At 42.2% G+C, this 26,296-nt stretch overlaps 1 protein-coding gene and 1 long non-coding RNA gene across 2 annotated transcripts in view; one reads left to right on the forward strand and one right to left on the reverse strand.

Annotated features, from left to right (window-relative positions):
* amot (angiomotin) overlaps positions 1–26,296 on the forward strand; it is a 157,574-nt gene that overhangs the window by 51,729 nt on the left and 79,549 nt on the right. Inside the window, exons 5-6 of the mRNA XM_088397667.1 lie at positions 3,098–3,668; positions 10,892–11,036. Of these exons, the coding sequence (XP_088253793.1) occupies positions 3,098–3,668; positions 10,892–11,036 (716 nt within the window). The remainder of the gene's footprint in view (positions 1–3,097; positions 3,669–10,891; positions 11,037–26,296) is intronic.
* The window catches only part of LOC148385880 (uncharacterized), a 70,752-nt gene that overhangs the window by 16,126 nt on the left and 28,330 nt on the right, over positions 1–26,296 (reverse strand). The gene's annotated exons all lie outside the window — the stretch shown is intronic.

Below are 26,296 nucleotides of genomic sequence, written 5' to 3' on the forward strand. Positions count from 1 at the left end.
CAGACAGACAGAATGGTAATGGCGAACCAACCGGACATTGTGGTGGTGGACAAAGAGCAGAGGAAAGCCGTTGTGGTTGACATAGCCATCATAAATAATGGTAACATTAGGAAAAAGGAACATGAGAAACTTGAGAAATATCAAGGGCTCAGAGAAGAGCTGGAGAAGGCCTGGAGAGTGAAGACTTCAGTGGTACCTGTGGTCATTGGAGCACTAGGGGCAGTAACCCCCAAACTGGAGGAGTGGCTGAAACAAATCCCAGGAAAAACATCTGACATCTCAGTCCAGAAAAGTGCAGTACTAGGAACAGCAAAGATACTGCGTAGAACCCTCAAGCTCCCAGGCCTCTGGTAGAGGACCCGAGCTTGAAGGGAAAAAGAGACCACCCACGGGGGGTGAGGAGTAGTTTTGTATATATATATATATATATATATATATATATATATATATATATATAGGAACTACCAACAACAACAGTGGGTCATGCAAACGAGAATCGGGTGGCAGGCATGTGTGTCAAAACAGACAAAACTGTGAGGACTGACGATTAGCAGTTCCGTATTGACGACGCGCGCCTCAGAGGTCTAGCGCGGAGGGTGTGTGATGCCATAGGCCAGCAGGACCAGAGCGGGGACGTGACACAGCCGCGCACGAAGGAAAAATGCACCGCCGTGCAGAAACAGTCGGGACAACGGCAGTGAGCGTAACCGCCCACGTAGAAAAAAGGCACTTCCGTCCAGGATTTAAGCGCAGGGCGTGCCTCTGAGCAATGTGCTTCCTTGTTTCCTTTAAACTTTCCCCAAATAAAGAGCCCGTGTTGCATGTGGTTGTCTTGCCTCATTTGTGACGAAGCGCAAATCACAGATGCTGCTGATTCTGCTGACACAAACGAAGTGAAGGAGTGGATAGCAACAGGAGATTGAGATAAAGCCTGGTTAAAATCTGCAATGCACTGAGGCCATGATAGGTTAACCGTGAAGTAGTGAGGGATTACTGTATATATACTGTATTACTGTATATAATGTATTTGCCCGTTAGGCATACTGCAGGGGGTCGATCAGGGGGCCCGTGATGGCCTTCAGGTGGCTCAACATTAGCCTCTCAAAGGATATCATGACCACAGATGTCAGGACGATGGGTCTGTAATCATTCAATGCTGTGATGGCGGGTTTCTTGGCTACCGGTACGATGGTGGAGCTTTTGAAGCATGAGGACACCTCACATAGCTCCAGGAAACGGTTGAAGCTCAGTACAAAGGTGGGTGCCAGCTGTTCAGCACAGACTTTCAGGCAGGAGGGGGACACGCCGTCTGGGCCTGGTACCTTCCTGACGTTCTGTCTCCGGAACATCTGACACACCTCCTCCTGAAGTGCTGATCTGAAGTGCGGGCGCGGGTTCTGAAAGAGAGAGAGTAGGTGTTAATTGTGATGGTGTTATGAACAGGGGGGTTGTGGGGGGAGGTGTGGATGTTGATTGTGATGCCGGAGGTCCTGTTGTGTGGTTGGACCGTTCAAACCTGCAGTAAAACCTGTTTAGCTGGTTTGCAAGCCTTGGATTCTCCACAGGACGGGGGGTTTCTGCCTGTAGGTTGGGATCAGATGAACTAGACAGTGGTCCGAGAGTCCTAAAGATGCACGGGGCACAGAGCAATATGCGTCCTTTATTAGTGAGTAGCAGTAGTCCAGTGTCTGTGTGCCTCTGGTGGGACACGTGATGTGCTGTCTGTAGTTTGGGAGTTCGCGTGTGAGGTTTGCTCTGTTAAAATCCCCCAAAACAATAATCAGAGAGTTTGGGAGTTTTTTCTCCATCTCTGTTATCTGGTCAGCCAGCAGCTGCGTAGCTTCGATCACACGTGTGTGGTGGAATGTAAACAGCCGCCATTACAATCGAGGAGAAGTCCCGTGGTGAAATAAACAGCCGGCAGTTTATGAAAAGTGCCTCTAAGAGAAGGTTCCAAGACTCTTCCAACACATCAGTTCACCAACCTTCATAATATAAAGCATAAACCCCCTCCCTTTGTTTTTCCCGTGAGCTCTGTGCTGCGATCCGCACGTAGGAGCCAAAATCCAGGCAGGTGTACGCCGTGGTCGGGGATGTGTTCGTTGAGCCACGTTTTGGTGAAGCACAGGGCGGCAGATCTGCTAATGCCCGGGTTCCTTGGGATGAGAAGCAGCAGTTCGTCCATCTTGTTTGCCAGGGAGCAGACATTTGCCTGATGAATTGGTGGTAGGAGAGCACGGACGCCTCTCTGCCTCAACTTTACGAGGGCTTCGGCGCGCTTGCCATGTCTCTAGCAGAACTTGCAGAGTGCCGCCGCTCTGGTTAGAATCTCCGTCAAACTGCCTGGGTTCGTGAAAAACGGAGAGAAAGTGTCAGGAGAAGACTGTCCAATGTTTAACAGTTCTTGTCTGCTAAAAGTGATCCGGGATGGGCAGCAGAAGACACAAAAAACACACAAAATAACACAAAGTAGCAAAGAGCGAGTCACCGAGGTGGCCATGGCGCCTGCCACCTGATTCCGGTTTGCCTGATCCGCTGAGTGAAGGGTTGCTATATTGGTCACTGATTTTTTTTTTAATTTTGATCTAATTTTTTGAGTTGTTTATTATTCTCACTTTAACAAATGAACATAAACGAGTGAGATGGGAAAATATCAATTTTTAATTTGGTTGCATAATAATCTAGCACACTAATAGTTGCCCAATAATTGTGCACAGTGAAATTTTCCCAACAAAGCCAGAATCTCACTTTTACTTTCTTACAGTCAAGTTTAATAATTGTAACTGTAATGCAACTGTAGTTGTTCAAAAACAAAATGAATCCTCAAAAATAGAATTTGCCTAATAATTCTGCACACAGTGTAATATTATATTGAGTGCAACTTCTATTGATATCGGCCAGGTGTCTATTGTGGTATATATATTGATATTGAATTGTAGCCCAATTCTAATTCAGTGTTTTTTTTTTTGTAACTTACAAGCATAGTTTCTATTGAAAGAAAAATAGGCAAGTGTTGAATTTCCAAGATTCTGTGACAATACCAATTCCGTTTCAGAGAGATATGTCAACAAAAACATTGGTTGTTTTCTTTTCTCAGGTCAAATAAAGAAGTTTCAGTTACTTTTCAGAAGTCCCTTCACAACCACAGCCCCACATCTTCCAATACATCCATTGGTTCTTTGTCTCGGGCTCAATCTTCTACTCTTTGCAGCTTACCCAGTGACTTCCATGCCCCTTACTCCCCTCACCCATCTGTCTCGCATCAACAGCCACATAGTCATGGTGAGACCTTCCGCAGTATGGGGATTCACAATCTACAAGGTCTTTTTTCCCACCAAGTTGGCAAGACTTTCACTCCTATCCTTATCAACCCAACACCACAAAGATGTCATGGTTTCCCCAATGGCTCCTTACCATTAATTCACAATAAGCAGGATCAGCCTCATCAATATCAACAACAGCATTCTCAAACATTGCCCTTCCCCCAGCCTCAACCTTTTGTCCAAGTCAGACATTTCCCCCATGTGCATTCTTACTCCCACCTGCAGGAGCAGTCCTTTCAAATAATGACACATGCTCAGCAGACGGTGGACATGCTGAATGAGGAGAACAGACTTCTGAGGCAGAAGATAGATGCCTGCCATGATAAAGTCACCAAGCTGCACAAGGTAACATATCAGCGCAAGTGATGGGCAGGTGGAGTTCAATTAATCATTTAGGCTTTCCAGCTTATTGCTTTAACTAAAGCAAGGGTCAGTAACCTTTTTCTAGCACATTGCTTCAGCTAAAGCAAGGGTCACTAACCTTTTTGAAACTGAGAACTACTTTTCTGTTTTGTGCAAAGGGTTAAACAAATACAAATACACAAGTAACAAATTTGCTCAAGTTAACTTTAATACTGTTATTATTGTACGGCAAAACCGTTCATGATTTCTCAATTAGGAAACATCAATATGCAACAATCTATAAATCTCTGCTGTCGTTTACCATCACTTCTCCAGTAGTAGTGTCAAATCTGCTCTCATTGAGATGATTACCGTATTTTCCGGACTATAAATCAAAGTTTTTTTCATAGTTTGGCCAGGGGTGCGACTTATAATCAGGAGCGACTTATATGTGAAATTATTAACACATTACTTGATCATTAACACATTACTTACTGACGCATGAGGTCACACTAGGCCTGTGGAATAATTAGAACCACCACTGACAATGAGTCTGAATCCATTCACTGACTTCTGGAGTCAGCAGAGTTGTTTATAACACAGACAGAGATTGACACAGAGGACGAAGATTTCGATGGATTTAATGATTTGGAGTGACATGGATAAACTTGTTATTTATGTTATAGTTATTTGATATATAGTTTATTTAGTGGATCAACTTGTATATCATTAGAGTTCAGTAGTTTCCGATTGCCTAGGGAGGCCGTGAACGCAGCAGATGGGAGGAGACGATTGTTGTTGGCTCATATATTGAACCCTTGTTTTGTGAAATAAAGAGCCGAGTACGAAACCCACGACTTTTCTGGTACTTCGGTAACGCTACAATATAGTTATATAGGCCTGTGGAATAATTGGAACCACAACTGACGGTGTGTCTGATGTCAGCACCACATGTACTTCCGGAGTCAGGAGCTGCGTTTTTTTAAGTGACACACAAGACGAAGATTTCGATGGATTTAATGATTTTAAGTGAAATTGTTATTTATGTTATAGTTATTTGATATATAGTTTATACATAGTTATATTGGCCAGTGGAATAACTGGAACCACAACTGACGACATGGCCGACGTCAGCGCTGCATGCACTTCCGGGTTCAGCAGCGGCGTTGTTTACACAAAGGACGGAGATTTCGATGGACTTAATGATTTGGAGTGACATGTATGGTTCGATAAAATTGTTATTTTTGTTATACTTATTCGATATATAGTTTATATATCCAGTAATTCCTCGTTTACCACGGATAATTGATTCCAAGACCACCCGCAATAGGTGAAAATCCATGATGTAGAGAAAATATGTTGTTACAATAGCCATAAAAGACTTAATGAACATTTATTGTATTTTATTGTATTTTTAAACACGGTATATTGTACTTTTAAATGTTTTTTTTGGATTTTTAAACACTTTATAAACATTTTAAAGTCAAACTGATTTTCATAAACATTCTTTATTTAAATAAATAGGAAAATAAAGAAAATAAGAGTAAATATATTGTTACAATATTCACAAAAGACTTTTATGAACCTTTATTGAAGTCTTATACACTTTATTGTTTTTTAAACACTTTTTGTATTTTTAAACACTTTTGTAAAAAATTTAAAGTCAAACTGACTTGTAGAAACATTCTTATTTATTCAAATAAATAAGGAAATAAATATGAATAAAATATGAATACTATTACAATATCCACAAGACTTTTATGAACCTTTTTTGAAGTGTAAACGTGTCTGGCTCCTCTCTGCTTGTCAGGGTTGGAATGGAGCAGGGCGACCAAATGCGGCTTGGACCAGGATAGTTGGAAGGGAGGATGAGGGGAAAACCAACAGAACCGGCAAACTAACATAACTTAACGGACAGAGCAACAGACTGGCTAACCGAAACAGAACTGACAAAGACAGGAACCAAGAAACAAGAACGATCCGACCAGGGTGTGACACACAGACAGGACTTACATACGCGACAGGTAACGAGAGGCAGGTGACTGTGATGAGTACATAGATTGTGAGTAGACACAGTAAGGGAGGGGCGAGTACACAGACATGGACAGAAATAATGACAACCTACACATAATAAAACAACCGAGGACGAATCGTGACAGTACCCCGACCCCCCCCCCCACACACACACACACACAAGGGACGGCTCCCGACGTCCCAAAATCCAAAACCCCCACACGGCGTGCGGGGGGGCCGGGGGGAAGCGCACCAGCCCCAATGACCCCACTGGTCTGTGCCAAAATCCCGGCAACTGGGGAAACAGAACCGCAAACGGCGGCGTTTGGGTAAACAGAACTGCAAATGGCGGCATTCGGGGAAACAGAACCGCGCTCGGTGGCAACTGGGGAAACAGAACCGTAATCGGCGGAAACTCGGGGACAGAACCGCAATCGACGGAAACTTGGGGACAGAACCTCAATCAAGATTCAAGATTCAAGAATCAAAGCGTTTATTGTTATGTGTACAAAAGGAAAGCACTTTTTCTTTGTACAATGAAATTCTTTGGCTGTCCGTTATAATGCCAGACAAGGTAAGGAAGATTAAAAGATAAAAAAAAGTAAAAACACAAAATACAAAAACCAGAATATATACACGATATATACAACTACTAAGATGAGGGATGTGCAATATAGGTGAGTGCAAAAATGGTATTGTGTAACAGTTGTGAGAGTTACCGTAATTTCCGGTGTATAAGCCGCACCGGTGTATAAGCCGCACCAGCTAAAATTCTGGGATATTTTAGTTTTTTTCTTACATAAGCCGCACGTGCACACGAGTATTTTACAAAGAAAGACAGTACACAGAAAGCCTTTTTGAAGTTTGAATAACATGCTTTAACTTGTCTTTCTAAACATTGCCTGTGACGCAGCAGTAGTACCGCAGCAACACAGAAGTGTGCACGCGAGTTATTAACAAAGAAATACTGGACACAGAAAGCTTTTTTAAAGTTTTAATAACATACCTTAACATTTCTTTCCAAACACTGCCTGTGACGCGGCAGTAATACCGCAGCAACACGGAAGCACTAATAGGGTTTGATTAAATAAAACATACCGGTAAAAGTCACTGAGACGCGGCGGTAACACAGCAGCAACACGGTAGCACAGGTTAAAGTAAAAGTAAAAAAAAGAGCTTCATCGTCTTTATCTTCCTCCTGTGCACTGAAACCATCGAAGTTTTCCTCCTCAATTTCCGATTGGAATAGCGTTAGATATCCTTCGCCACACACTTTCTCAGTATCTCTTTCGTCGTCGTTTTTATCCATTTCTTCTAGAATTTTCCATGATTAGGGTCTGTTCATGCTAATCTTATTCATGCACGAAGCGCTAAATTACATTAAACTAGCGAGCGGCACGTTTAGCTCCAGAGTAGACGGGACCACAAAATAAAGAACTGGGTGCCGCAACACAATGTCATCAACATCGATTGCCTTTAGCTTAAAAGCAGCATCATATGCATTTCTTTTGTCCCCCATAATGACGGTTTGTGTATAAAAGCTTCCTTTCAGTAATGTCCGTCTTGATCGCGTTCTGCGTGATGCGCGAAATGTTGTAAACACAAACTAGCACGTCTTCAGTTATTTGTCAGTTTGTTTTGTAGCTTTTACTGTATATAATACTGTTAAGAGTAAAAGTGATCAAGTCATCACAAAAATCACGAAAAAAGTCTTATATAAGCCGCACCTGACTATAAGCCGCAGGGTTCAAAGTTTTGGAATAAAGTCGCGGCTTATACACCGGAAATTACGGTATAGTGAATGTACTGTATAACAGGGGAGAATGCAGTGCAAAACAAAGTAAGTGTCACCAATGTACAGTATAAAGTGCAGATCAGTGACTGAGGTAGTAATCTGGTCAGCTGTTTAAGAGTCTAATGGCCGTGGAGAAGACAGAATTCTTGAAACGGGAGGTTTTACATTTTACACTTCTGTACCTCTGGCCTGAGGGGAGAAGTGTGAACAGTCCATGGGGGTGGGTGGGGTCTTTAAGGATGGAGGCCGCTCTCCTGTGGACCCTACGGTAGTGGATACTCTGCAGGGAGGGCAGCGGAGTCCGGGTGATTTTCTCTGCCCTTCCTCACTGCTCTCTGCAGTCTCTTGCGGTCCACAGCGGTACAGTTGCCATACCACATGGAGATGCAGCTGGTCATGATGCTCTGGATGCAGCAGCTGTAGAAGTTGCTGAGGATCTTGGGGGACATTCCAAACTTCCTCAGCCTCCTCAGGAAATACAGCCGCTGTTGACCAGCTGTGTGGTGTTGAGTGTCCAGGTGAGGGCGTCACTGCGATGGACACCGAAGTATCTGAAGCTGCTCACCCTCTCAACTTCAAGCTGTCGGATGAAAAGTGGCTGGTGAGGTCCCCTTTTCTTACTCATGTCCACTATCATCTCCTTCGTCTTGTCAGTGTTGAGGGTGAGATTGTTTTCTTCACACCATGACACTAGGCTGTCCACCTCCTTCCTGTAGCCAACCTCATCTCTGCCACTGATGCGTCCAATCACTGCGGTGTTCTCTGCAAACTTCAGGATAATGTTGTCTTTGTGGGAGGCAACGCAGTCATGGGTGAACAGGGTGTAGAGGATGGGGCTGAGCACGCATCCCTGTGGGGTACCAATGTTGGTGATGATCCTGGCTGAAGTCCTGTTTCCAAACCAAATCCAGGAGCCAGTCACAGAGGTTGGGGTGAAGACCGAGTGTGGACAGTTTATGGATGAGTTTGTGGGGGATGACCATGTTGAAAGCAGAACTGTAATCAACAAAGAGCATCCTGACATACACATCCTTATTTTCAAGGTGGGAGTGACAGTAATGAAGAGCAGCACCGATGGCATCTGAGGTGGACGATGCTCTGGCTGAGTGAAAGGTTGAAGATGGAGGTGAGAACATTTACCAGCTCGTTGGCGCATGCTCTGAGGATGGTCCTGCTGCTTTGCGGGGGTTGATCTTCCTCAGGGTTCTGCATACCTGGCCTGATGAAACTGTTGGTGGGGGGGGGGGCGTCAGGTGGACCGTGTGTGTGTGTGCCTCTCTGTGCTGGGGTTGGAGGTCTCAAAGCGAGTGTAGAAGTTGTTGAGGTCATCTGGTAAGCTGTCTGTGTGGCCGATGGTGCTGGTGGAGGTCGTGTAGTCTGTGATGTGCTGGAGGCCCTGCCACATCCGCCCGGGGTCAGCCGTTCAGCTTATCTCTTATTTCTCAGTCCGTACTTCGCAGTTTTGTACTCTGCCTCATCGCGTGTTCGAATGCGAGGGAACGAGCACGCAACATGTGAGGTACCTGGCTGTTTATCCATGGCTTCTGGTTGGGGAACTTCCTCACCTGAAGAGTGGGCACGATGTTATCAACACGTGTTGATGTACCTGGTCACAAAGTCAGCATAGTCCTGGATGCCGTCTGATGAGTCCTCCATTGTGGCAGCAGCTTTAAATACATCCCAGTCTGTTTGGGCAAAGCAGTCCTGCAGTATGCATTCAGCCTCTGGTGTCCATAGTTTGATTTGTTTGGTGGTGGGGTTTGTTTATTTTAGTTTCTGTCGGTATGCTGGGTACAGAAACAGTTAGATGTGGTCAGATTGTCCAAAGTGGGGTCTTTGTGCTGCCCTGGATGCACCACGTATGTTGCTGAACACGTGATCCAGGGTGTTCTTCTCACGGGTGGGGATGTTGATGTGCTGGTGATATTTGGGGAATACGGTCCGTAGGTTGCACTGACTGAAGTCTCCAGCAGCAATAAAAACGGCATCAGGATGAGCAGTCTCTAGCGCGCTGATGACGTCATACAGTTTGCCGACCGCTGCTGTGGAGTTGGCTCGCAGTGGCTAAAAACACAGCGGTGAATTCCCTCTGTAGATAATAGGGACGGCATTGCAGCATTTAAAACCTCCACGTCTGGGGAGCAGTGTCTATAAACCGTCCGTATATTTCCACACCACGAGTTGTTTACAAACACGTACACACACTCTCGGAGGCTGCAGTCTGGTCCCCTCTGCGCAGGGAGTACGTCTGTAGTTGGATGGCGCACGCTAGAATTTTGTCAGAAAGCCACGTTTCAGTGAAAATCAGAGCGCAACATTCTCTTATTTCCCGCTGTGATGTGATCCGTGCACTCAGTTCGTCCAGTTTGTTGTCGAGAGACCGTACGTTGGCGAGCAGAAGGCTGGGTATCGGTGGTCGGCTAGCGCGAGCCTTTAGCCTAGCATGGAGCTCTCCCCTCTTGCCTCGCTTTCGACGCCGTTTCTGGAGCGCTCTCCGGGGGTTGGCCGGCTCACTCAAGGTCGGTGTGTCCGGGCCATCCTGGGGCACGTGGAGGTCTTTGTTGGAGCGAACAATGAGTTGCAGCTCCGGTGAAATCCTGCTTGCTGTATGATAGCAGTGCATGAGTGTTGTGCACCGCAGAAAAAACAAATAACACATATAAAAGAAGTTAAAGTGAAAGTCCCAATGATCGTCACACACACATCTGGGTGTGGTGAAATTTGTCCTCTGCATTTAACCCATCTGGTTGGGGAACTTGTGATTTTGATCCGTCCCCTGGGGGAGAGGGGAGCAGTGAGCAGCAGCGGTGCCGCGCTCGGGAATCATTTGGTGAAGAAAAAGCCGGCATTCTAGAGCGGAGCAAGCAAACACATCTGCTACGAGGGGCGCCATGTTACAATCGGTGGAAACTCGGGGACAGAACCGCACTCGGCGGCATACAGGGAGTCAGAGCTGCAAACGGCGGCATTTGAAAGTCAGAGCTGCAATCGGTGGCATTCGGGGAGCCAGAACCGCAATCGGCAGCATTCGGAGAGTCTGGACCGCAATCGGCGGATGGATGGATGGATGGATGGATGGATGGATGGATGGATGGATGGATGGATGGATGGATGGATGGATGGATGGAATTCAGGAGCCAACAGTTAGTAGATACAGAACACACAGATAGATAAATAGATAGACAATATAGCTCAATAAGAGTAATGGAAAGTTTTTCGCCATGGCCGCTGCTTGTCAGGACATATATTACGTATGAGGCCTTTCCCCCAGTGGAGGTGGATTGTTTTTTGCATGTAATTTTTTGCATTAATTCAGGGTCACTTACAGTATATTTAGGTCAACCTTCCGTGATCATTTGCACTACAACTTTATCATCATCAGGTGTTTTCCCTTCATTCCACCTTTGTCTTCTGGCAGTTGGAAACCGAGATTCAGCTGATTTCTGAAGCCTATGAAACCCTGGTTAATTCCTCTGCCAAGAGAGAGGCTTTGGAGAAAACAATGAGGAATAAGCTGGAATTGGAGGTCCGGCGTCTGCATGACTTTAACAGGGATCTTAGAGGTAAGACAGCAGAAATGTCCAATAGGTGTTGTGACAATTTACAGTGGTGACTTGATAACTCAATAAACTCCACTGACTTCACACACAATTCACAATCACTTGGCAATCAACTTTGCCAACCTAAGCATAATTTTTCAAAAGGAGTCTTCAAGCTGTTTGGTATCACTCTCATTTGAAACTTACTGTCAAGTAAAATATAAATCCATGTACCGTAATTTTCTGACTAAAAGTCGCTCCGGGAATATACGTCGCATTAGCCATGAAATGCACAATAAGGTGAAAAAAAAACATATGTAAGTCGCTCCGGAGTATAAGTCGCATTTTGGGGGAAATTTATTCGACAAAATCCAACACCAAGAACAGACATGAACGAGCAACAACAGCCTAAACGATAGGTATGCTAACGTGACATAAACACAAACGAAGACCTGACGTAACATTCAGAGTTAATCAAATAACTATTACATAAATAAGACGTTTATAAAACCATCTGTGTCACTCCAATTCATTAAATCCATCGATCGTCCTTTATGGAAACGATGCCGCGTATGGGCCGTGCCGCTGACGTCTAAATATTCTAAATATTCCACAGACCCATATAACGATATATAAAGTATATATCAAATAACTATCATATAATCAACAATATTATCAAACCATCTGTCACTCCAAATCATTAAATCCATCGACCAAGTTCCTCGTCCTTTGTCAACAACGCCGCGCGTGTGCGGCTGACGTCAGCCTCGTCGTTATTCCACAGATCTAGTATATAACAATATTGTAGCGTTAACAAAGTATCAGGAAAGACGTGGGTTCTGTAAACGGCTCTTTATTTAACAAAACAAGAGTTCAACGAGCCAACAACTATTGAACTGTAACGATAAAAACATATATAAGTTGCTACACGAAATAAAATATATCAAATAATTATAACATAAATAGTTCACCGCCACACGGCCCCAAACACCGGCTTCGACTTCCAGGCGTGTGGCACTTCCAGCCACGGAGGTGGAAGAGAGCTCCATAGAATAGGACCGGGCGTGCGTAAAAGCCATGTCCGAATCTTCGTCCTATATGTAAACAACAGCCGCGCCACTGACGTCACTTGAAATTCAAATTACATTAATCCCTTGCTACATTGCGGTTCGTTTATCGTGGTTTCACTTTTTCTTTTTTGGGGGGGAATTTTGAAAATTTGTGAAAAAATTCACATATAAGTCGCTCCTCAGTATAAGTCGCCCCCCCACCCAAACTATGAAAAAAAACGCGACTTATAGTCCGAGAATTACGGTAATTTTCACATTGTTTATTTTAAGGGTGAAACAACACAACGCATTTCTTTACAATAAACCTGCCCCCACTAGTCTAAACACGGCATTTTGATTAATAGAGCTAAAGCTCGATTTTACGCGGACTTTAGGGTGCAGATTTTGGGAATCACGTTAACACCGAAAGTGCGTTGTATAGAATTTTTTTTTTTTTTTTTTTTAGAAAGGCATGTTTTGAGGCAGAGGTCCTTTGTCATGTTAACTTACGTCAGCCATGTTGTTGGACAGCTAAGCCAGTGGTCCATTCGCCGTTTGTCACATCGAAGTCTGTTGATGTTCATATGAAAAGAGAAGCAATATGTAGATGACAATTTCCTTTTCATGCAATGTGAATTGGATGGAAGAGAGGTTAAAGTTTACATATCACGTTTATAAATTCTTCCATTTTACGTTTTACTCAATGAGTTGTGCTCTATATAAAGTGGAACGGCAATGCTTTTGTCTGAATTCCTCGTTTTGATAGCATCACAGGTCCCTCTTTTATACTTATTCTGAGGTGCAGCTCAGAGCAAGCCGTTTTAGTGCAATCTCTTTAAATACAAATGAGATACTTCACACCCCACTCCCTCCAGGCCGCAAGATGTACGCCTCCCTTTCCGTCTGACATATTTGTAGTTTTTAGCCGAGGTAGCATTTACTTGCGCCACAATCGTTTTGATTGATTAAAAGATGTCAACGGCAGAACACTTGTCCATACAACTATACATAACACGTAACAAAATAAATCCCCCCACAATATTTATGAACACAATCACTGCAGTCAAGTTAACCAGTAAGCTAATGCTAATGTTAGCCAGAAGCTAACAAACGTATTTAACAAATTATTGTGTTCCCCAAGAATAATACAGTACCTTCGTTGCAATTCATCTGATACAACACATGGAAGCACACGGATCAAGCCGTCTGTCCATCTGTTCTCCATGACACTCAGAAAGTGAACTTCAGCTAACAATCCGAAAAATTAAACGTAAGAACTTTTCTTAAAGTCTGTCAAACTTTGTTTGGGAAGCCGCCACGTACGCCAGCATCGAAGCGCATACAAGCGCCTGTGGTGGGTACGTGCACATCAAGCGAGCGTGGACAGAGGTGCAATTTCCCTTCCTGGTTCGTTCTCCGCCAAGCACACAAATCAAGCAGGACGCCATGCCACCAAAAAAAGAACACGGCACAGATGGAGGAGATTTATGTTATTAAAAGGGTGCTGGATATGCTGATGGAGGAGGTTCATATGCACGAGCAGTGACAACGCGGAACCAAGAGGAGCCGAGTGAGAAGGATGTGACATCCGTTGAACTCCAGGTGATCGACTTTCTCAGCTCAAAAGAAATTGAGTTAGGCAGGGAGACCATCAAGGCCTGTCATCCACTTGCAAGAAGAAATATTAAAACAAAACAGGCAATAATAGTGCGGTTTGCAAACAGGAAACACAAACACGAGCTACTGAAACGGGAGACGGCTGAAGGGATCAGACGTATACCTCAACGAGCATCTGACAAAAATGCGGATATTGCAAGAATGGCCTGTCTGTTAAGAAAACAGAAGAAAATACAATCTACATGGACTTCAAACTGCAAAATATATATCAAACTAATTGGAACACCAGAACAAGCCAAAGTATTAGTCATCAAGGAGCTGGAGGAGCTGAGCAAATACCTATAAAACACACAACACTAAGGTAAATACAAACCACATTTATGACAACTCCTGATAACAAAAACACCTTAGGACTAGAAACCTGTGTATGTACAGAACATAAATCACAGGACATAGAATTTGATATTGATCCAGATAACAACCTACTCAATGATATAGGAAACAGCTGCATTTACTACACAGATGAGCACTACAATTCAACTTTCCAATCAAAGCATAACATGTCAATCATCCGCTTCAATAGTAGAAGCTTGTATGCCAACTTCCATAACATTAAAGAGTATCTGAAACAGTTTAAGAAGCCATTCAACATCATAGCAATCTCAGAGACATGGATAAACACGGACAGAGGTATGGATTCTGAGATGGAGGGTTATGAACTAAATCATAAGAGTGGAGGAGGTGCGGCAATAAATATGGACAAAGGACTGAAGTATAAGGTGGTGGACAATATGACATCACCTGTTGATAATCTGGTGGAATGTATCACAGTGTAAATTTGTATGGAAAGAACAAAAAATATAATTGTGAGCTGTGTATACAGAACTCCAGCATCAAGTATTGATACTTTCGAAAACTGGATGGAAAACATGTTATCTAGATCACTGCAGAAGACTTTGTTTATCTGTGGGGATTTTAATATAGATCTATTAAATCCAAAAAAGCATAAAATGACAGAAAATGTCTTATATACAATTTACACTATGGGTTAATACCCCCAAATCACCAAATCTAGTAGAATTACTTCTCATTGTGCTACATTAATAGATAACATATTTACAAACAGTATAGAAAACAATACAGAAAGTGGGCTTTTATATAATGACATCAGTGACCCTTTACCTGTATTTATTGTCTTTCACTGTAACTACTGGAAACCCAAGGACATAAATCAAACGTGAAATACAAACGTATAAGAACGGATGAAAACAGGACTGTGATGTACTTTACGAGGAAGGAGTTATTGACATAGCATACAGTAGATATATAAATATCTTTAAAACATTATATGATAAAATCTGTCCTGTAAAGAAATACAGGGTTGGACAAAAAGAAGCAAACAGCCCATGGAATTAAAAGGATTTAAAAATGCCTGCAAAAAGGAGAACATGCTCGATAAACAATTAATAAAAAAAAAACTATCTATAGAGGCAGAAATTAGATATAAAAAATACAAAAATATATTAACCAGCATTATGAGGACATGTAAGAAGGAATATTATAATAAAACATTAGATAGTAATAAAAATAATATGAAGGGGATGTGGACGGTACTAAACAGTGTTATTAGGAATGGAGCTAAAAACAAAAACACAAGCTACCCTGATTATTATATTGAAAATGACCGATCAATACACAATATGAAAGGGGTGGTAAATGGATTTAATATTTATTTGTAAATGTAGGACCAGAGCTTGCAGGATAAATACAGGATCCAGACAGACTCAGGGGGAATGGAGGCTACTCAATGAAAGAGAAATGCTAAATCTATATTTCTGGGTGCAGTTAGCACAAAAGAAGAAATAGAGATTGTAATCAGAAGTGAAAGCAAAACCTTTACTGATTACAACGATATTGATGTGTATAATAAGAAACATTTTTGATGAAAGTGCAGAACCATTTACTCACATTTGCAATGTCTTTTACGTCTGGTAAATTTCCAAATAACATGAAAATAGCTGAGGTTATACCTCTATAAAATTTCGGGATAGACACCATTACACGAATTACAGGCCAGTATCTCTACTCTCTCAGTTCTCCAAAATCCTTGAAAAACTGTCCACAGAAAAACCAGACAACTTCATTGAAAAAAACAAGCTTTTAGCTGACAGTCAATATGGATTCCGGAAGGACAGATCAACAACAATGGCACTAATGGATCTTATAGAGGACATCACAAATGGCATAGATAATAAAAAAACAAGTTATGGGGACCTTCATAGATCTAAAGATAGATTTTGACACAATAAATCATGGCATTCTATTCAACAAATTGGAGAGATATGGGATGAGAGGGGTTGGTCTGGACTGGGTGAGGAGCTACTTAAGCAACAGGCAGCAATTTGTAACAATTGGAGATCATGTATCTGACTTTTTGCCCATATTATGCGGAGTACCTCGAGGGTCTCTCCTTGGTTCTAAACTGTTTATAATCTATATCAATGACTTATGTAATGTATCATAATGAAATGTATTTTATTTGCTGATGATACAAGCATCTACTGCGCTGGGCACAATTTACAGCTTATGGAAACGATCACAACAGAAATGAATAAATTAAAACGGTGGTTTAATGTAAACAAATTGTCACTGAATTTGAGTAAAACACAATACATATTATTTGGAAAATTTAAATCAAACCCTCATTTGGAAGTGAAAACTGACAATGTTATAGAAAGAGTTTCTGAAATAAAATTCCTGGGTGTGATTGTTGACAATAAAATCTGCTGGAAATCACATATTAATCATGTAAAAACAAAAATGTCAAAAATTATTGCAATTTTGAGGAAAGCAAGAAGCATTCTGAACTCCAGATCACTACGTATTATCTATAATGCACTCATATTGCCATATCTGAGCTACTGTGTGGAAATATGGGGTAACACCTATAAGTCCAACCTACAGCCATTGTGTATGTTACAAAAAAGAGCAATACGAATAATCAATAACAAGGGATATTGGGAGCATACAAAAGCACTGTTCATAATAACACAAACTTTAAAATTGGAAGATCTGATCAAACACAAGACAGCTCAAATTATGTACAGAGCAAGATATAACCTTCTTCCAAGTGGGATACAAACTGCGTTTATGGAAAGGCAGGGTGGGTATAATCTGAGAGGGGAACTGATTTTTAAGCGAGTAAAAGTCAGAACAAGTGAAAAGTATATGTATAACTGTCTGTGGGGTGAAATTGTGGGATTGTCTCAAAAATGAACATAAAACTGTTCAAAAAAGTGTATAAAAACTGGTTTCTTATGAGGAAAAAAAGATAAATAGCCAAAATGATTACACACAAGCAAAAATGAAAATAAGTCTGAAAGTGTGTCATGTACATGTGTTCTGTTTCATTGATGTATATGTTGAATTATTAGTTTAATGGATTAAGTGAGAAAGGGGTGGGAATCTAAAAAGCTATGCTTCCTCCTACTAATTTTTTAGCATTCTTTGGCGTGGGTTTTGTCAGGTTTATTTTACTGACATGTGTACTGTAAAGTAAAGACAAAAGACTCAGCAAACAGAAATCACAATGAGACAAGAATATTAATTCAAATGTTCGCGCGGAGTGCAGTACAGATAGCTTACAACAATCTCACTACACTAAATATCTGTATGCACTCCTACTCTTTTTATTTGGATTTGTCCTACCCACAATGTGATACAAAAGCCCCTAAGGGAGGGGGGGAAGCATGTGGGCTTTGTCTCGTAAGCAAAAATAAACACAAGGTGTTGCATACTTATATGGCAATGTCTGCAAAACAATTTAAGCAATCAGCATCTCTCTTTGTCTCTATGATAAAAACAGGAAACTTGACGTTTTCTTGCCGCTCCACCTGAGAGTGTAAAAATGTCACCTCTGTCGTGACCCAGCTGTAACCTTTCTTTTCTGTAGCACAACATAAAAAACAGTTGCCAGCCAATCGCAGAGCACACAGAGATGAACAACCATCCGCACTCGCACTCAGGGACAATTTGGAGTGCTCAATTGGCCTACCAAGCATGTTTTGGGGATGTGGGAGAAAACCGGAGTGCCCAGAGAAAACCCACGCGGACACGGGGAGAACATGCAACAAGTCTACACAGGGAGGACCGGAGGTGGAATCAAACCCACACCCTCCTAACTGTGAGGCGGACGTGCTAGCCAGTGCGCCACCGAGCTGCCCTACACACAATAATATGAAAGTTAAATACTGTTTGTTATTTTTGTTTCATCTCAAGCTTACCCCTTTACTGTGTCCGTCGTTTCCATAGATTGAAGGAACTGAGCCATCAATGAAACAAAATCTTTTGGCGAATCCTTCCCAATACTGACAAAAGATTTCTGAAACACTCGTCCTTGAACAAGCAGGACTTTGCCCACAGATCTTGGAACACTGCTTGAAAAATGAAATTTGAACAGGCACTTTGTTAGAGATTTGCTCACTCTAACTTATTTTGCAAGAACCACACGGGAGACAAGCAAGTCCGTTTAGACACCTGCAGGTGGAGAGTTCACTCGTTCAAGGAATGAAGTCTAACTCCCTCCTGCAAGGGCATATTTATTAAGAGAAAGAGTGAGGGCAAGAGTAGACTGAATAGGAAGCCCTTGTGCTCTAGTCAAAACATATCAGGGGGTGTTTTACGACCTTGTGTAGAATTGGACAAATTATCTTATTCATTACCGGTTGCATTCCAACATAATCATGCGATAAGGATAATCTGAAAAACCCTAACACACTTCTTTGAGGTTCTGATGCTGGGGGACGGTGCACTGAGTTGATGCATCCATCAACAGAACATTTCAATCTCTCCAATTATGTATCCTTGAGTTGTTTGGACTACAAAAGTCTTTTGAGTAATAAAGATGGCGGATTTGCGAAACCATCTGGCCACACCCATTACCTTGTTTGGTAGTCCCGCCCCAAAGGATGTGACGTAATAGATACAAATAAAATACGAAATAGAAAATGGAGAAAACTGAACGGAGTGAAAAATAGCCCCTAAACAGATCATTAAAGTATCTCTGCAACACCTGGAGGGATAAATTACACTTTTCCACAATCTTGGAGACTCCAAGTACACAATAAAGTTAATATAAAAGCAAAAAAGGTGGATTTTCCTTTTTCCATCACGAGTCTTTGCTCCTCTGAAAAAAAAAAAAAAAAACCTCAGAAGTGATTTAATGGTATTTGGGGACAGAGTGGCGGTGGACTTATTGAACACCCACTTTTTGGGACATGGTCTGCTTGATTGACACATCAGCCTGACTACGTCAGAGAAGGAAGCGAAGGCATGTTACTCGTTTTCTGGCTTGCTTACTATCCTTAGTCAACGTGCTGTTGTTTTGGAATAGCGAAGATGGTTCATTTTTCATTATTTCGCCCAGTTTATGTATTTTTTATCAGGAAAATTAAAAGAGAAAAATTCACATAGACATCTCTACTTATGACAATTTCAAAATATCACAAGGTTTTTGCCTTGACATGGCTGATTTAAGAGCAAGAAATGAGCAACCACTCTTCAGCTCAAGTGCCTGTCACATCTATTTCCTTTCACCAGTCACCAACATATGCAAACGCCTTAGGTTACGAGAGGCTTTTGTTAGGTGAATTGTTTATAACGGTATTTTGGGACAGAGTATCAGTGGATTTACTGACGCCCACTTTTTAATTGACACATCAAACTTACTCTGTCAGAGAAGGCAGCAAAGGCATAGAGTAACCTCTTGTTTTCTAGCTTGCTTACTATGCTTAGTCAACATCCTGTTGTTTTGGAATAGACTATTTTTTGAACATTTAAGGCAGCAAAGATGCCTAATAAATGCATTGTGGCTGGGTGTAGCAGCACACCAAAAGAAGGGATCAATGTGTATATCTATTCTCGAAAAATGAAAAAATTAAGCTTGCCGCTCATCAAAGAGGCTTTCCGGGGGCGGCATCAGCCGGCCCACTGCTCAGCAAGAAGGCTCCTTGTGTACTGTGCGGGCTATATTCCAATTTAATTTGGGATATATAGAACTGCAAGACAAGTCTTGAAAGTGGGCTTGCTGGAAAAATTGGGATCACCGGACTTCCAGCAAGATGGCTGACCCTTCAGCTGAGTGTGGACGTTTAAGCACCTCTTTTTCGGATAGGTGAAGGTGGGGGTACCCCATACATGGATTTCAAGGTGAGTTAAATGAACCCTTATAACCTAGTAGTTATACATTAAATTGAAATACAATATACTACATAATGACCTATGAACAATTCAGCTTACATGAAGCCCCTTGGAATGCGTTTGCGTATGTTGGTGACTGATGAAAGGAAATATACAGACATGACAAGGCACTTAAGCTACAGAGAGGCGGCGCATTTCTTGCTCTTAAGTCAGCCTCGGAAAAGCTAATCGTTTTATGCGGTTTTCAGACGTTGAAATGGGCCTAAGTAGAGATGTCCACATTCATTTTGATTCCTGTTATATTGTCATAAGCAATGCCTGAACAATGATTTCCAATAGGGAAATTGTGATTGCTCCCTTCAGTGTCGTCATCAACCAGGACATGGAGGGTGGCCATATTCCTCATTAAAATGGCCGTTCCTGAAGGCATTAAATACTTCATTATTCCTCCAAATTTGAAAACTTGTTTCATTTTCTTGATAAAAAAAACCAAAAACATAATTTAGGGTAGTAAGTGAAAAATGCTGGGAGGGGCCAAAGAGGTCAGGTGCAGAGTGAGCTGGGCGGTGGCCAAAGGCGGGGACTTTGGTGGTCAGATCCCCGGTTACCGAAGCTGGCTCTAGGGACATGGACTCTCACCTCTCTGGCAAGAAAGGAGCCTGATCTCTCTTCCATTCCGGAGTTGCCCACGGTGAGAGGTGCCGAGTGTGTCTGTGTTTGTGTGTCTTGACATGTGAAGAAATTGACAATAAAGCAGACTTTGTCTTTGATAATGAACACCACGTTCAAACATAAGGGTGTCCATGTGTACACTTGGCAGCAGGACACCCTCGGCCTCAGTTCGATGATTGAGTTTGTAGACGTGTCATCAGATTTGCGGCCACAGAGTTTCCGGACTCTATCTTAGAGATAGGACGAGAGGCTGGGTCATTCAGAAGAGACTCGGAGTTGGGCCGCTGCTCCCCGGGGATGTGTTCCGGGCAAGTCCCACCGGCAGGAGACCCCGGAGACAACTCAGGACACACTGGAGAGACTATGTCTCTTGGCTGGCCTGGGAACATCTTGGGATCCCCCGGGGTGAGCTGGACGAAGTGGCTGTCGAGAGGGAAGTCTGGGCATCCCTCCTAAAACTGCTGCCCCCGCAACCCGATAAACGGTAGAAGATGGATGGTTGGATGGATGTGAAAAACGGACCATCATCTCTTTTGTGACTCTTCAAGCAGCAACAATCCCCCATTTGTAATCATCTCACTACCATATGCTGTCGACTGAAAGTGACATCACAAGCTGTGTCCAGATTCACAGGCTCCGTCCTCCAAGACCAGTTCAAAGGGGTACTTTGCAGCCCTGGAAGCTCTGCCTCTGACGACCGCACAAGCCATGGCAAATTTGGACAGGCTCGCTGCGTACAAATTAATAGGCAGCGTACTTCAACACACAATATGATGGTGACAAATTCACGCAGCCTTCGAGAACCAGCCGTCGAATCTGGCCATGTTTCTATCGGGATAGGCCGTGGGTTAAGGCTATGACAATGTGACCTTTGCAACATTCATTGCCTTGCTCTTCTTCTGCGCTGTCCTACCCTCTTCTTTGACGTTTAACCCGTCACCCGAAGGCATCACGTTTTGTCCAGCATTGACACATCACTTGTGTCTGGAACTTCAAAGCAGAATACTGGAAAACTGGAAATACTGAACACGTGCATACAAGACCATTTCTTCTTCGTTTCCGACAGACTGGACGTGTGGGCGTGTCAAATGCATTGCTGTAGTAGAAGAGTGGAGCATTGCGGGCATCACAAAAATCTGGTACAAGCAGCCGTCACGCTAAATATTTTTTTAACGACGTGGAAAAGACGAGTCAACTAGAATCTGAACAAATATACATTTCCGTTATGAATCTTATACTGCTGGCTAAATGGTATACATTTCGATACATTAACCAAAAACCTCATTTATATATGTTACTATTGGTCGATTTACAAATTCCAAAGCACACAAAACATTGTATTTGAGCACTGAGTTGCCAGGTCTCAGGTCAGAACCAATCACGGCTCACCATTTTTCTGAAGCCGAGCCAGGATTGGTTGTGCTGTGGTCCTTATTTCTTTTGAATTTCATTCATGAAGCACACTTCAATAAAAATGTGCATTTCAAATTTTCTTTTCTTGGTGTAGTCTAATGATGAGTCATGCGCTACAATTTTGTAACCCTAGAATTTAAATTCATTATTTGCGAACGTTTATTGGATATGAGATTGCTATAGATTAGATTACCGTATTTTTGGGACTAAAAGTCGCTCCGGAGTACAAGTCGCATCAGCTATTAAATGCACAATATAGGGGAAAAAACCATATATACCGTAATTTTTGGACTATAAGTCGCTCCGGAGTATAAGTCGCACCAGCCATAAAATGCCCCAAAAAGTGAAAAAAACCTATATAAGTCGCTCCGGAGTATAAATCGCATTTTGGGGGCAAATTATTTGACAAAATCCCTCACCAAGAACAGTCATGAACGAGCAACAACAGGCTAAACGATAGCAACAACAGGCTAAACAATAGATATGCTAACATGACAAACACAAACAAAGAGCTGAGAACGGGCCTGACGTAACATATAGAGTTATTAAAGACAACTATTACATAAATAACATGTTTATAAAACCATCTGTGTCACTCCAATTCATTAAATCCATCGATTATTCGATACGATAGCAACAACAGGCTAAACAATAGGTATGCTAATGTGACAAACACAAACGAAGAGCTGAGAATGGGCCTGACGTAACATATAGTTATTAAAGAGAACTATTACATTAATAACACGTTTATAAAATCATCGGTGTCACTCCAATTCATTAAATCCATCGATCGTTCTTTGTCAACAATGTGTGCGCGCGGCTGACGGCGCTTGCAATTCAAAATATTCCACAGGCCCTTATAACGATATATAAATTATATTTCAATTAACTATTGTATAAGCAATATTATCAAACCATCTTTAAATCATTAAATCCATCGATCAAATTCCTCGTCCTTTGTCAACAACGCCGCGCGTGCGTCCTGACGTCAGCGTCGTTATTCCACAGATCTACTATATAACTATATTGTAGCGTTAACAAAGTACAAGGAAAGACGTGGGTTTGGTAAACGGCTCTTTATTTAACAAAACAAACTTCCGAGCGTGTGGCGGCGTGGACTTCCAGCCACCAATGTGGAAGAGAGCTCCATACAATAGGACCGGGCATCCGTAAAAGCCATGTCCGAGCCCTATGCACGGTCCGCGGACAGCCACCCGGCCGAGCGCCGGCCCCCGACTTCGATCCACGGAGGTGAACGAGAGCTCAGTAGAGTAGGACCGGGCGTCCGTAAAAGCCATAATAGTTTTTCAAACCTTCTTTGTCACTCCAAATCCTTAATTCCTTCAATCTCTGCGTCCTCCGTGTCACTTAGAAACAAAGCCGCTAATGATGCCGGTAGTACGTACGTGGGTACGTTTGTCCTTTATGTAAACAACCGCCAAGCCGCGCCGTGCTGTGCCGTGCCACTGACGTCACTTGAAATTCAAATTACAGTAATGCTTTGGTACATCACGGTTCTCCAAACTTTCTTTCTGCTGCTCGATTACTGTTTTCGGCTGCATATCTTACAAGTTAAAGTTTGTTACCTGCAAAATATGAGTTTCTTTTTGGTGCCATTTTTCTTAAGCCCTTCCCATTTAGAGCGCCCTCATCCAGTTTCGTCTGAAAATATTTTTTTTTTCGAGATGTAGTTTTTTTGTTTTGTTTATTTGGTTGTTTCATCAAAGTCAAAGTCTGCTTCATTGTCGATTTCTTCATATGCCAAGACACACAAAGAGATCGAAATTATGTTTCCACTATCCCACGGTGACAAGACATAGTACACAATATGCATACACGTAAACAACACCAAAAAAAAACAAGAAGGCACAAACAATGAATAAATAAGAGTGATGAATAAATAATAAATAAACAAATAACATAATAAATATAAGAGGAGCAAAAATGGAGCAAGTGTGCATACAGCAGACAGTGGACTTGGATATGGCGCTTTAAAGTGTTAATTGCTTTATTTGATTTTTTCTCTATTTTTTTATGTTTTGAATATGTTCAAGATAAAGATATAAAACCATGTGAAGTGATCAACTATACTAAAAACAACATGTGAAGTGTTCAACTATACTTGTAAGTGATGTGTTAATGATCAAGTAAAAATTTGTGAAAAAAAAAACATATATAAGTCGCTCCTGAGTATAAGTCGCCCCCCCACCCAAACTGTGAAAAAAAACCGCGACTTATAGTCCGAAAATTACGGTAAGTCTCCGTGTCTGGAGTTTAAGACGCATTTTGGGGGAAATGTATTTGACAAAATTCAACACCAAGAACAGACATGAACCAGCAACAACAGGCTAACGATACGGTATGCTAATGTGACATAAACACAAACGAGGTGCTGAAAACGGGCCTGATGTAACATTGACAGTTATTCAAATAACTATAACATAAATAACACGTTTATAAAACCATCTGTGTCACTTCAAATCATTAAATCCATTGGAATATTCATCCTCTGTGTCAAAAAAAAAAAAAAGGTGTTGATTCCGGACCTCCGTGCGCCGCTGACGTCAGCCTCGTCGTCAGCCTCGTCGTCAGCCTCAACGTCAGCCTCGTCGTCAGCCTTGTCGTCAGCCTCGTCGTCAGTTGCGGCTCCAATTATTCCACAGATCTATAACTAACTATATTGTAGCGTTACCAAAGTACCAGACAAGACGTGGGTTTGGTAACTGGCTCTTTATTTCACAAAACAAGAGCTCAACATATGAGCCAACACACACAAGCGCCCTGGATCGCTCTTCCCCACCGCTGCCTTCTCCAGAAGTCGGTGAATGGAACTCATTGTCAGTGAGGCTCCAATTATTCCACAGCCATAGTGCGCCTTTGTCAGGTTCAAGATCAGCAAAAGGATCAGCAGACAAAACCAGTGAGGCAGAATATTGAGTCTTTTCTCGCGAGGAGTGCATCCAGACCTACAGCAATCCGAATACACTCAAGGTCTGTTTACACTCCTCACTCTTTTTATTTAGGAATGCCCTACCCACAATGTGAGACTAGCCCCTGAGGTGGGGGAAGCGTGGGCTTTGTCTCATGAGAGAAGAAACGAGATTCTATGTGAAAAAAGAAGTTGCAGACATGATGCCATGAGAAACAAAAAGAGTGCAAGGACAAAATGCTATGTGAAATAAGAAGTCACAGACAAGACACCATGAGAAAAGAGTGCAAGGACAAAATGCTATGTGAAATAAGAAGTCACAGACATCAACAAAATAGTTTGAGCTATCAACAGCTTTCTTGGATTCCCAGAGATGTAGAAGGTCAGGAAGCTCCAGACAGCATCGTATGACTTGTTGTGGACTGGTGGACGTCTGCAAGGCGAAACAGCAAGCATTCTGTGCAATAATTTTATCAATAAGTACTCATTAGGGAACGCATGATAACATATATATACAATTTATCTAACAGCCTTCATGCGGTTTAAAGTGAAAATAACATGTGAAGTGAGCAACTATACTAGTAAGTAAATAATGTGTTAATGATCAAGTAAAAATGTGTGAAAAATTTCACATTTAAGTTGCTCCTGAGTATAAGTCGTCCCCCTCACGCAAAATATGAAAAGAATCGCGACTTTTAGTCCGAAAAATACGGTAATTACAAAACCTCTGATTTTTTTAATCACCTTACAGAACTACTTTTTATACATGGTACCAGTTCATAGTGCATGTCAGAGCACAAACCAAATATAACGCAAATAAATTCTTTGTAGACCTCCAAGACTGGGTTGTCTTGAGACACAAATCTGGGGAAAAGTAAAGAAAATGTTCAGATGGTATAAATGTTCCAGTGAGAAGATTGGCCTCCATCATTCATCAATGGAAGAAGCAACACTTCCTGGAGCTGGCTGCCCATCTAAATGAAGCAATCAGGGGAGCCTTAGTCAGGGAGTTGACCCAGAAACCGACGGTCACTCTGTCAGAGCTCCAGCAGTCCTCTTTGGAGAAAAGACTTTCCAGAATTAAAACCCCCTGCAGCACTCCACCGCTCAGACCTGTACAGTAGACTGGCCAGACAAAAGCCACTCCTTAGTAAAAAATCCAAGGCAGTCTGCTTGGAGTTTGCCCAAAGGCATTTGAAGGACTCTCTGGCTATAAGAAATACAATTATCAGGTCTTATGGGACAAAGATTAAACTATTTGGCATGAATGCCAAGTGACATGATAGAGGAAGCCACACACCTGACCAACACTATCCTACTGTGAAGCATGGTAGTGCAGAATCATGCTGTGGAGATGTTTTTCAGCTGTAGGAGGTGGGGGACAAGTCATAAATGAGGGTAAGATA

This window comes from Syngnathus floridae, chromosome 15 (assembly GCF_059516105.1).
Source record: "Syngnathus floridae isolate MCC-2025c chromosome 15, RoL_Sflo_1.0, whole genome shotgun sequence".
NCBI classification, from domain to species: domain Eukaryota; kingdom Metazoa; phylum Chordata; class Actinopteri; order Syngnathiformes; family Syngnathidae; genus Syngnathus; species Syngnathus floridae.